We start from the raw sequence: 12,584 nt of genomic DNA on the forward strand, positions 1-12,584 counted from the left end.
TGCCGTAAACATGGTCGTAATACTGTCGTAAACCGGTGCCGTTGCCGAAACGTGTGAGTAAAACAAAACTAATCCAATACGTGCATTCAAATGTACAATTGTCTACAAGTTGTGTCACTGTTAATGCATCTTGACTATAAAAATATGAGTAAATGATAAATGATCATGTAAAATGTACTGTTCGACGGCTATTAGTGAAATCAGAATTTACATTTTGCTGTCTCATTTAACCTATAAGACCTTTAACTACCACTGAGCAGCCTGAGGAAATGTCTGTGGTATTTTTTTCTTTTAAGGAACCAAAGAAGATTTTACATTCTACAGTTAAGAACATATTCATATTTAAATATGACTCCTTTTGGCTGATTATAGTAAATAATTCAGCGCTCATGCATGCTCAATGTAAATCAAACTTGTATAAATTGCAAACAGTCAGCTTTCCAAATCAAAAAAATCTAAAAAAAAAAAAAAAACCCAAACAAACTACATAATAAAACATGCTAAGAAGTATCAGGAACTAACTGGATTTTTTTAAATGTAAGAAGCAAAGACAAATGTCCTCCTTAGCTGTAAAACTGACAAAGAATGTGAGTTTAACGTCTTGTACATCATCTGTTAAGAGCAAAGAGTCAAATATTTTTACATTATCGTGGGTGAAGTTGCTGCTTTACCTTCTCAAACCCTGAAATCACAGCAGCCATCCAATCAGCAGATGAGAAACTATGATGAAGTTAGTTTCAGTTTGTAAGTTAAGGGAAAAATTAAGGCACATTCAGTAGTCTAAAAACCCGTTAGATGTTGTAGGTAAACCCATAATGCTGTCTAAACCCACTTTTAATTGAAAAATCTGCTTATTTGTGAAAATGTAAAATAGGCAGATTTTCAGCTTTTTAAAAAAAAAAACACATTATGCCAGTTTTAGATCTAAAACATACACACACACACACACACACACACACACACACACACATACATATATATATATATAGAGAGAGAGAGAGAGGTCAAATCTAGACTATGTTGTTCCACAAAGCTAAAGAATCTTTTAACAGTTTCTAAATTATGAAACCTTTATCTGTGAATGATGTAGTGAAATCTCCCTTAATTAAATGTTCACAAATAAAAAAAAGATTTCATAAATATGAAAGAGACTTTTAGAAAGCATTAAGGTCTTATCAAGGACATCTGAATGTTTAAAACATCATTTTACATCATTAAAATGCTATAAAACAGAAAATCGGTCGTTCAGTTAAGGGGAAGTTAAGGGGAAACTCGCTGGAAGCTGAATTTCCCCTTAACTTTCCCCTTAACTCTCGAACAGGAAGCTGACTTCAGCGCGGTTGTAAAATGTCAGCTTATGGGTGGATTTTCCTTCAGATGGGAGGTGGTTTGATCACCTGACCAGACAACGACCAGCTGGGTAAACATGGCGTCTGTCTCTGGACGTGAACATTAAGTGGAGCTGCCGTCCGTCGCCGGTGCTTCTGTCGCACCGACGCGCCGTGTTTCAGGCCAGAAGTCCGTAAACGTGATGGATGAAGACGTGAGGAGGACACGGAGAGAAGCTTTCCTCTGATGCCGTCTCGTAGTTTTTTTTCCCTCCTGCACAGCATGAATGGTGTGATGTCTGCTCGGAGGCTGGCGCCACATAATGGCTTTTGTTACCGGAGCCACTGACTTGTGCGGCTCCTGCGTCTGTTTTCACTTGATCGGACACGTATGCTGCTCTGTAGACTAGTCCCTGCTGTGTAGACTAGTCCCTGCTCTGTAGACTAGTCCCTGCTGTGTAGACTAGTCCCTGTTGTGTAGCCTGCTGCCTGCAGGGGCGCAGCTAATGACAGGGCCCTCTGTACGGTGGGACCCCTTCAGTAAAGCCCATAAAGCAGCTGGATCCTGCACCCCGTCCAGCTGCACGACCAGTCCCTTTACCATCAGCGCTGTCTACACCGTGTGAGAGCAGAATGACCAGTGTGGCTGTTGCCCCCATGGCTGCCCGTCACCGCTGTGCTCTGACAGCTGGTTTATGACTGTCGGCGGCGCTGCAGTGTGTGTTGAGTCTCTCATGCCTTTCTCGACAGCACCACTATGATTGGCTCCCCGGACGTGGTGGCGTTCACTAAAGAGGATGAGTACGGCCAGGCTAACCCGGACCCCTGGGCTGTCCCAGAGGAGTTCTCTGTTCCCCTCCATCCGCTGGCTGACTCCAACCCCTGGGCCAAAACCTCCTACGCCAAGTTCACCAAAGACTTCATCCTCATCTCCGAGTTCTCCGAGCAGGTGGGCCCTCAGCCTCTCCTCACCATCCCCGATGATCCAAAAGTCTGCGGCACGTTCGATCTCAACTACTTCTCCCTCCGCATCATGTCGGTGGACTACCAGGCCTCGTTTGTGGGGCATCCGCCCGGCAGTGGCTACCCGAGGCTCAGCTTTGTGGAGGACTCAAGGGTGGTGCTGGGCGACTCGAAGGAGGGGGCGTTCGCCTACGTCCACCACCTGACCCTTTACGACCTGGAGGCGAGGGGCTTCGTGCGACCCTTCTGCATGGCCTACGTGGCGGCAGATGAGAGGAAAATCATGCTGCAGTTCCAGGAGCTGTCCCTCCGCTTCTCTCAGGCCTCCGAGTGTCTGAAGGCTGGGAACAGGAGGGCGTTCGCCAAGGAGCTCCAGAGGAAGCTGCAGGACCTTGAGTAAGAACTTCAGTGCATCCTCTGCCATACAGGGTTTAAAAACAGTGTGTCCAGTCCAGATCTGTTATTGATATTTCCAGTGGGCCCAGTTGCCTCCTGGTTCCCATTTGGTGACATCTTGACTATAGGCCAGGTGGTGCTCCTGTGCAGAAACAATACAACCTCACTCCAGTGTTTCTTTATGGGGCTTAGTAGTGATTTGGTTCAACGCATCTTTATTTAGGAGTATACACCACCTGAGTAAAAACCTAAAGGCCCTTAAAGTTACAAGGCCCGTCTCTGCAGGTTCCCACAGTAGAGCATCTGTCAGCTAGATGTGGAGCTGACTGAGTTCAGACAGTCTGAGTCTAGACTACAGCCGTGCTCGTAGATCTGTAAGGCTTCATAACGTTGTGATTTGATCTGAAAGGTAATATGCTGATGTGTAGGAGGTACGTGTGCATGCATTTACCTTTAGCATGTTAGCGTTTGTTAACCCCCTAAACTCCAAGCAGTGCATGGGGTGTTTTTAGAGAGAACTCAGAAGTCTTTTCTGTGCTTCATGACAAAGTTATAAAGCCATAAATAATAGAAAACCTGCAAAAACAAGAATTACATTTCTTTGATTATTTTGCTGTTTTAATAAAAAAAAAGGACTCAACATGTCTTATTTTCTAAGTGCTCACAAATGTTGCAAATACTGGAGAAAAATGGAGGCTGCACATAGTATAAATATATCTCCATTTTTATAACCTCGTTGTTCACAATCCTCTGAACATCAGCTCTGGTGCGCGAGGCTGAATACCAACAACTTGCTGACAACCTGCTCCTCTGTATACCGCTCATGAGCCACGCTGTATTTATTTTGTTCGCCAAATATGTTTTATTTTGCTCACAATCTCTCCCATTTGTTCTCGTACTCATCTGTTCCTCGGTCTGTGTAAATACAGCCTGCAGCTCAGCCGAATGGGATTGTTCTCATGCGAGCGTCGCTTGCAGCCGAGTCTGTCAAGGCGCCAAGCAGCACTGGATTTTTAGGTTTTTTCTTTACAGAATACGGTTCAAACAGTTTATTTTTGGTGAATTTCTAAATGATGCATGTAGATTAAAGGGATTGTAATGAAATATCATGATGCTGAGCTGAGATTTGATAAATTTTCCAGACAGTCACACATGATTAGATCAAGGATCGTGTGATTCTTTCTGTTTTTACAGTTCAGGGTTGATAAATAGCATCGTTTTGGTGTTCAGGGAGTCAATTAGCACAAGACACACAGTAGCACAGCTCAGGCTAATGGGAATGCCATTAGTTTTAAAGGTATAAGTACTTTAAAGTCCTTCTTGATTTCATACTGCTGATGATGCTACATAAGAGGTCAGGGGATCACTAAAGTCATGAGGATGCATCCTGTGGGGACGACGTGTTTCTGTATCAAATGTCATAATAATCCACGTAGTAGTTGTCAAGATATATGAGGAAATATGAGATTGCATTATAGATAGGACCATGTATGTTTGTAAAGTATATAGTTCAGTTTATGCCACAGAGGTTGACAAGTGTGTTTGTTTCAAGGCCAATTATTGGTACTGAAGGAGACAGTAAATAGTATTGAAACATGTACTTTTGCAGTAAAAATGAAAATCTTGGTGCCAAAGTTTAGTATCACACAAATTTCAACACAAAATATTGTTGAAATACTTTTTTTAAATGTCAGTTTTGCTTATGTTTAATTAAAAGTGCAGCTCTGCCAGGCTGTATTTCTTTTCCCTGTAAGGAGACGTGTGCATCACTTCCTGCTGTGTTCTCCTCAGGTACACTCACTCGGTGCTGCAGCGGGAGGAGGGCCTGCAGAGGGAGGCGGGGCCTCAGTGCATGTACTCGGCTCACGCTGTGGAGAAGGCCAATGAACTTGCAAATGTGGAAAAGAGCATTTATGAGCACAGAGACCTGCTGAGGCAGATCAGCTCCTACCATCGCCGTCCACGCCGGGATCCTCACGCCGTCACCTGCCAGAAGTGCATGACCGAGTGCTTGAGCGAGTGCGAGGAGCTGCTGGATAAGTACGTCAAGCTTGCCAACCCTTTCAGTTACTGTGAAAAAGAGGAGGACGGGCAGGGTCAGTTTGATGATGAAGGAGGTGAAGAAGAGGCGGACGAGGAAGACGACGAGGGTGTTAAACGCAGGCCATCCTACACGCCACAGCTGATCAAAGCCAAGTCTGCCAAGTGCTTCGACAAGCGCCTGAAGACCCTGCAGGAGCTGTGTGACGAGACGTTCTACGACGCCACGCTGGAGCTGCTGAAGGAGACGGAGAGGAGCTTCCGGGGGGATCTGTGTTACCTGCACACCCGCCGCCTGGACAAGGCTCTACGCAGGAAGCAGAGAGTGGCCAACTTCCTGTTCGAGGAGGATCTTGGTAATGATGATGAAGACGAAGCAGAAACAGTGAGACCGTTCTGTGCTGTGAACCATGCCATAGACAGCTGTATACTCTTAAACCCGCCTCCTATTGTGCTCGGACCAGAACCTCTTGAGCTCGACGCACTGGAACCTCCAGAGCCTCTAGACCCAACCTCTGAGACCAGCCATACTCAGGAGAGTGAGCTTGGACTTGGGGAGAGCCATCTAGAGTCCTCCCCCTCAGACCAGACTCTAGAGACCCAGGAGAGCTCGGAGGAGACCAAAGGAAGCTTTAGCAGCGATAAGAGCGGAGTGGGTCCATCAGAGAAGCAGCAGAGTCTGACGAGTATGAAGTCAGAGGCGCCTGATCCTGACTCAGACTTGACCCCGGACCCGGACCATAACACTGACCTGGAGAGGGAGAGCAGCAGTGAGGAGATGGAGACCACTGCAGGCGACGATGAGGGGGACGACGGGGGAGACCAGACACCTGTGTCTTTACTGGAGGTGGTGTCTGAGCTGAAGGCCAGCGGGGAGGACGAGTGTGGGGGAGGGAATGAGTCCGATTTGCTGGTTCCGATTGACACAGCATGCTGTATGGCCCAAGAGGGTTTCCTTTATGAGGCTTCTGCCCCGGAGACGATGCCTTGCCTGCGCCAAAGCTCCCACCCGCCGCCCTCTCCCACCCCGGTGGTCAACCAGGAGCCCCAGGCCCTTCTTCCACTGCAGGACGACTACACTGTGGGTTCTCCGTGCTTAGAGAGTCCTGCAACAGGGCTGGAGCTGCCTGTGGGCCACCTCGGAGATGCAGTTTCCCGCACCTCAGCGGAGGACGGGTCAGACTGCACCATGAGTGCCTCCACAGGGTCCGATCGGGCTGCCTCGCCTCTGGGCTACGGGGGGGTGCTGACCCTGTGTCACAGGAAGAAGGCTGGCCAAGGAGCTTTGAGGTTTGTGCGTCAGTACCCCTTTGCCATGCAAGCTCTGTGGTGTCTGCTGAGCGGCAGAACCCTGGTGGTGCTGGGGGCAGATGAGGGAAGAGTTCGCCGGCTGGTTGCTGCTCTGGCTCTCTTTGTTCCGGCTCCTGGCAAGTGTGGAGAGAGGGTCCAAGCCTGGTTGTCCTGTCCCTTCACCCTCACCGACCTGCAGAGGTGGAAGCTCATAGGTCTGCAAAGGTAAGCATGAAGCGGAGACATGTTTATGTTGAAGGCATGTAGCAGACAGATGATGATGTTAACGTAGATTAACACTGAGTCTCTGCTCAGTGAGCTTTAGAGAGTTTCCATCAATGTAAAGTTTGAAGCTGACAATTTTTTTCCACTGTGTAGTTTTACTCTGCTGTTACTCCTCTGATCTGACTCATTCCTTGATGACTCACAACCATCTATACAGCTATTCAGCCTTCATCTGCACATCTGTCCTTGAGCATGTTTTCATTTCTACTCATTCTTCCTATAGAAAAGTCGGCTTCCAGGTTCCTAAAGGCGTTAAAACATTTCATGTTTTAAGCAGTTGCGCCATCACTACATCGAATAATGTTGTTGCTGTTGCAGTGGGGCAGGCCGAGAACATCCAGTGGGACTGTGATAGTGGGTCAGTCTGTGCAGTGCTGCAAATGTTAAGGCTAAATGATGATGATGATGATGATGATGATTTCTCTTTTAATCATCACATCTGGTTGTTTTCACGATACTGTAAATGCTATATTGCTTCATGCTCAACAGAAACCACTTATTTCAAAGGAGGAATCTAAAATATGAAGCATGTTCATAGTAGAAGGTCGCCGGTTGGCGTCCCGGTGAGGACACCCGGGATCTTTCTGTGTGGAGTCTCCATGTTCTCCCCGTGCAGCGTGGGTTCTCTCCGGGTTCTCCAGCTTCCTCCCACAGTCCAGAAACATGCTGAGGTTAATTGGTGATTGTAAATTGTCCGTAGGTGTGAATGTGAGTGTGCTTGGTTGTCTGTCTCTAAGTGTAGCCCTGTGATAGACTGGTTACCTGTCCAGGTGAACCTGCCTTCACCCTGAGTCAGCTGGGATAGACTCCACCCCCCATGACCCTAGTGAGGGTTAAGGTGTAGAGATGATGGATGGTTGAAATATCATAAAATAATCTTCTTGAACAGCATGAACAAAGAAACCCTTCCGTATGCCGCCGTGTCCTAACCTGTGACTGGTGCTGTAGCAGTAAACAGTGAACTGACTGAGTCTTGGTCCGTCTGTCCTCCACAGAGTTGCGTCTCCGGTGGGCTCCAGCATGCTGTACTCTCTGTCCCGCTACAGCCGCTACATCTCCATCCTGGATGCCGACCAGAAGACGCTGCGCTGTCCGCCGTACCGAGGCCAACTCCTCGCCAACGTAGCCGACCATCGCACCTACATCCGCCGCGGCTCCACCTACTTCCTCCACATACAGAGCACGCTCTGTCACCTGGCAGCCAAGGCCTTCCTGTTCACCTTCACCCACCACCTCCACCTGCCAGTCAGCGCCACAGAGGGACCCGAGGTCGTGGAGGGCCGGCGCCGCTGCTTCCTGCAGGAGCAGCTGGGGCTGGGCGAGGAGGACAGCCAGATACTGCTCTACCTCAGCCAGCTCATCACTCAGCAGTACCTGCAGCCTGCTAGCGGCGGCAGTGCAGCAGCACCCTGTTTTAGTTTTAACTACACCACCAGCGTTTTATACAAAATCTAATATTCTACTGGGAGGAGGATTCTTACTCACGTTTTAGCAAAAATCGTCTTTGATTTTTAATGGACCAAAGGTGATGTGATTAAGGTCTACGGTCAGTTTAGTTTCAGGACAAACTCAGTGCACTGCGTTGTTGTATCTGTGTTGAATCTCTCTCTGCCTTGCTTTCTTTTACTCTGCTCTCACTTTTTCCTCTGGTTGAAGGGAAAGGAGACGGCCAGATGTGAATGTCAGTGAGTGTTTGATCTGGAGCACGTCGATGCTCATGAACACACACAACGAGGCAGACGAAGGTCAACGCTGCTTACTGTCCTTTAGTTGTGTGTTTTCTTTTTTTTTTTTTTTTTAATCTTGCAGAAGTTAATCCAACATGGTGGTCTACGTGTGCTGGTCCGACCTTAGCCTGCTTACTAACGTGATAATTATGGCAAGCCGTTTTAACGTTAATAGCTGGACTGGATATCTGCAGTTTAGTTCTTTCTCATTTCAAATATCCACAATGTCGTTCTTCCAGGACAAAGAGCAAACTTTACTGCAGCTGAACTCTGACTCGTTCTAATTCTAGCTTCAGATATCTAGTTCAAATCTGACTTAGTCATAATTTTATGTCAAGATATCTTTAATTTCCTTTAAATCAGTATTGAATTAGGTTTTTCACTTTGCAGATTCTGTAGTTACGTCAAACTCTAAGGCCACTTGCCTTTCAGACGTCTTTTTTCAACCATAAGTGCACATGACGAATCATTTTACCGCCATGAGAAGCCTGAGGGGGAAGCTGTAGTAAATTTCAACCTCTAATGGTCTCTCGTTCTCCACAAGCTCCTTGCCAATAAGCTCTTTGTACTGCATGCATTTTCCAATCATCGTATCCACCACAGCAGCCGCCATGACTTCTGCTGACACTTCAAATGTTTTACTGGAACAATATCTGATGTGAAGTCTGGCGTGCACAACAGCTCAGACTGGTCATGGTGGCAGCAGATATTTCAAACTGTTGTAACAGTGAAATTAAAATCCTGACTGGTCAAAGCGTAACTTCAACGAGTCAAAATGACACCGTTGTTATCTGTAAATTTAATTCCAGATATCTAAACTCGACTATTAAATGTTAAAAGAGCTTGTCATAGTTAACACCTGCCTGTCGCTGAGCAGTCTGTCAGCTTCCATATCATCCAAACTAAATGTGTTTTCTAGAATCACACTGACAGACTTATTTATGCTGACATATTCTGCCGATCAGGAACAGACGTCCGTCGATGAAATCTGATAACCTCTGTTCAGGCTTGTTACAGCTGGTTTTGTGACATGCCTCTCTTCTTTTTAAACTCCCACATAACTTCCAGAACCTCTCTGAAGTCTGTCCTTTTAACGTTTTTGTTTCACTTGTGTTTTAATTTCACATTCCTGCAGTAACGGATAAATCCCCCCCAAAACAAACACAGACACGATGTTGGATTTGAACAGCGTGACTTCTGAGGGTTTGGAGGAAACATTCCCAGAGGCTGCTTTTGGGTTGTGATGCATGAGGAAATATGTTCGCTGTGTGAATTGGATCCAGTTGGCTCCGTGTGAGAACTGCATGTCCGGAGACATAACGTCATTGCGCACATACGTAGTCCCCCAGCAGCAGGCGAAAGCTGCCGATATTCACTGCTGGAGCATTTCCATGGATATTACTCACACTGTCAGAACGATTTAAAGCTACTTAGCCTAAATGTATTCAATTTCACTATTGTCTTAAAGTTGTGTGAGAGTGTTGTGGTGTCAGCATGAGACTGTCTTGTGCCAGGGTGATCAATGTGTTGGTGATATTTCTGTTTAGTTACATGACTTGGACCAGATGCTGAACATTTTAAGGAGGTTTCTGAGTTTATTTGTACAGTTTTGTTTTGTTTTTTAATGAGAAAATATTAATTTCCTGTGCCATCGAAAGCCTACGTTTGATTTAGGTCAGGGGTGTAACCCTAAATTAATCAACCTTCGCTGTGGGTGTGCAATGAAGAACCATCATTTGAGTATTTATTGTTTTCGGCTCGTGATCATCGCACCCGGCGTTCCAACCGCCTTCGATCGCGTCTCTAAGTTTTACTGTTACTAATTGTGTGGCGTCCGTGATGGAGCTGTGATCCTGTATTTAGACTGATACCTGTATTTGTGGCTACTTAGTCAGAGTTTTCCTGTGAACGGTCAGACAACGTGGGTTCATAGCTGCTGCTCTTCTACGACAAAGAAGGACTTCTTTTTATCACCATCGTCATCTTTTTAATTCCATTCAACGCACAAGACACAAGAGAAGTGAGTAAACCCCCGTGCAGCATCACTTCAACGTCAAAGGATTGAAAACTTTGTGACCTTATTGTGAATGCGTGACTTCTAAGTTAAAGCGTAGCGTGTTTACTGCAGTGTTAAATGAAGAGCTTACATAAGTAGGAACAAGTACACCTTTCACTACTAAGACCCTCTATTCTTTTCAATACATGTCCAGCTTCCTTTCTGACTCCATTCTCTTTGGGTGGAGGACACCAGTGTTGTTTCCAGCTGCTCTGTGTTGGAGGGGCTGTGGGCTCTACCTACTGTTTCAGGTCATAGTTTTTACTTTTCTCTTCTAGAAGCTCTTGTGTGGTTTTGGCCGTGTTGTTTATGATCATGCTGGAATATTCTGCAGGCTGGGAGTCGACCTGTCAGCTGCAGGCATTCATGGTTCCATCTACTGATAACACTTTATACACTCATGTGGCTCCGTATCATCATGCCCCCACCCCGGGCTTCTCTGTGGTGGTCCTGGTCAGGTTCACGGCCAACATGCTGGACTTCACCATCATCTGACCAAATAGCATGCTTCGATTTTAATCAGGCTTTATTTGGTGTTCTTTAGAGAAGTTTAATCTTTTTTTTTTTTTTTCTTGTTCATCGTCCATAGAGGCTGACATTTTGCCCTTCACACTGTTAGCTGTTACAGAAACTCTGATTCTCACTGATACCCTCTGTGCCAAGTCTGAAGCACCTTGTTTTTAGAGGTAGACTGTAGAAGTAGCACACAGCTGATGGAGTCACTCCAGGCAGACGGCCACTCATTCTACTAATCCTGATTATAGCTGTGGATGTGTTCAGACTGAGTTTTAGCCTTTTCTTTGTGAAATCTCCCATTTAAAACTCTCCTCTTCCACATGGAGCCATGATGCAGGTAGACACATCCCACTGGTTCCGGACTGTTCTGGTGTTCATCCAGAGACCAGTCACAGTTCATGCAGTTGATTGGAAACCACAGGTGGTTTTATTTTATTGATCACAGTTTCTCCAGCTTCTGTGTCAGTGATCACGGGTGTGTTCACTTCTGTAGCGTTCACTGGTCACTCTGGGGCCTGCATTCACAATAGAGTCTTGCTGAAGTATTTTAATTGTTGGTAAGAGGAAATGCTCTACGTTTTAACTTAGAAAAAAAATGCACTCATTGAAAGGTGATGTTGAACCAGGGCCTTCTCACTTCCCTGCATTCTGTATTATTTCAGTTTGTGCAGATTGAGCTCGGTGTTACTTTTTGCTGCATGTGACGTCTTTTTCTTTTTTTGAATAACACATTTTTATGCTCAGATGTTATCGAAACTCCTGTTTTGTTTTTTTTAGCTGTTATCCCTCTAATTGCAAAAAGGTGAATGTAATCTGAATAAGCCATACCACAGTGTGCTTAACATGTCGTCACTCAGTGTCCTTACGTTGCCATATCATGTCTACCTTTTGTATACCATCGTGAGCGGGCGCTGTGCTCACGTCAGCCCTGTACGACGGCGTCATTGCCAATAATTTTAATAAAGCACGTTGTGAATGTCATGATGCTTTTATGTCACGTTGATGGTATTCATTTATTCAGTTTAATTACTTCTGCCCGGTTACTGCTGAAGCTTGGTGATCACGTTAATGAATCTCACAGGAGCACACCAACCTCCAGATCACCATTAAACAACAGATACACCAACAGGCTCGTGTCTCTGCGACTTGCTTTGCCAATTACAGGTCTGCGAGCGCCCGAGGTGTCATGAATAATAAATACTCGTCAGTGAACACATCTGACTGCCCTGCTGGAGCAGCGAAAGGTGTCGGGCTGGAGGAAAGAGCGCCAGTAAATGAAGCGCGCATCAGAGCTCTCCTGATCCGACTAGATGTTGTAGTTCTGCAGGAATGTGTGGGCAGCTCTGTGCGTAGCTTGTCTGTAATGATGTGAACCTGATTGGGAGATGTGCCTCAGGAGAAGGAGTTGTTTGTTAAGCAGGGCTGCACAGAAGAAGAGCTCCAGATAGTATCAGCTGCACTAAAGGTTAGCACGGATCACATCTGAACAGCAGCAGATTCAGTCAAAGATCCTGCAGTTTGCACTTCAGATGAGATGAATGATGTGAAAACCATTTAGAAGAAATACTGCTGAAGATTCAGATGCTCTCAGAATCCTTTAGGTTTTGTCAACATTGTGGTTAAATACCTGTGTGTTTGCTTCTACTCAGAGAGCTGAGGTATACGATCAGGAACCAGAGAAAGAAGGCTTACTAATTGACTTTATTGGTGTTTTCTTTGAGCATTTTTGCTTTTACTAGTCGGTGACACTGGAGAGAGAAAGAAAATGTGGAGAAACAAAGCAAAGCCTGTAGCTGGTCGGTAACAGAATCATGGATCAACACCTGAAGGCACCTGAGCGACTGATTCTTAAGCTTCAGTTCATGTTATCTTAAGAACAACTGCAACAACTGAATATGAGAATATTAAGCCTGTTGGTTTTTTTCTTCTTAAATTAAGGGTAGTTTTGCTTTGTTGTTGTCATGAACCTGAACCCTGACGTAC

At 45.8% G+C, this 12,584-nt stretch overlaps 2 protein-coding genes across 2 annotated transcripts in view; both read left to right on the plus strand.

Moving 5' to 3' along the window:
- The first annotated feature begins 1,479 nt into the window (after positions 1 to 1,479).
- Positions 1,480 to 12,584, plus strand: part of pdap1b (pdgfa associated protein 1b) — a 23,677-nt gene continuing 12,572 nt past the window's right edge. The window contains exons 1-2 of the mRNA XM_008303354.1: positions 1,480 to 1,486; positions 11,056 to 11,060. The gene's annotated coding sequence lies outside the window, so the exon portion shown is untranslated. The remainder of the gene's footprint in view (positions 1,487 to 11,055; positions 11,061 to 12,584) is intronic.
- Positions 1,493 to 11,582, plus strand: smcr8a (Smith-Magenis syndrome chromosome region, candidate 8a). Its single transcript, XM_008303353.1, has 3 exons — positions 1,493 to 2,687; positions 4,479 to 6,242; positions 7,298 to 11,582. Exons 1-3 carry the CDS (start codon positions 2,086 to 2,088, stop codon positions 7,755 to 7,757), a joined length of 2,826 nt encoding a protein of 941 aa, XP_008301575.1. The 5' UTR covers positions 1,493 to 2,085; the 3' UTR covers positions 7,758 to 11,582.

This window comes from Stegastes partitus, unplaced genomic scaffold, assembly GCF_000690725.1.
Source record: "Stegastes partitus isolate 25-593 unplaced genomic scaffold, Stegastes_partitus-1.0.2 Scaffold1988, whole genome shotgun sequence".
Lineage (NCBI taxonomy): Eukaryota > Metazoa > Chordata > Actinopteri > Pomacentridae > Stegastes > Stegastes partitus.

What these genes read in the sequence shown, in the direction of transcription:
- smcr8a (XM_008303353.1), top strand. Translation starts at nt 2,086, where the DNA reads ATGATTGGCTCCCCGGACGTGGTGGCGTTCACTAAAGAGGATGAGTAC. An exon ending in AGGAAGCTGCAGGACCTTGA is followed by an intron (nt 2,688 to 4,478) that starts GTAAGAACTTCA and finishes TGTTCTCCTCAG; the next exon opens with GTACACTCACTCGGTGCTGC. An exon ending in AAGCTCATAGGTCTGCAAAG is followed by an intron (nt 6,243 to 7,297) that starts GTAAGCATGAAG and finishes TGTCCTCCACAG; the next exon opens with AGTTGCGTCTCCGGTGGGCT.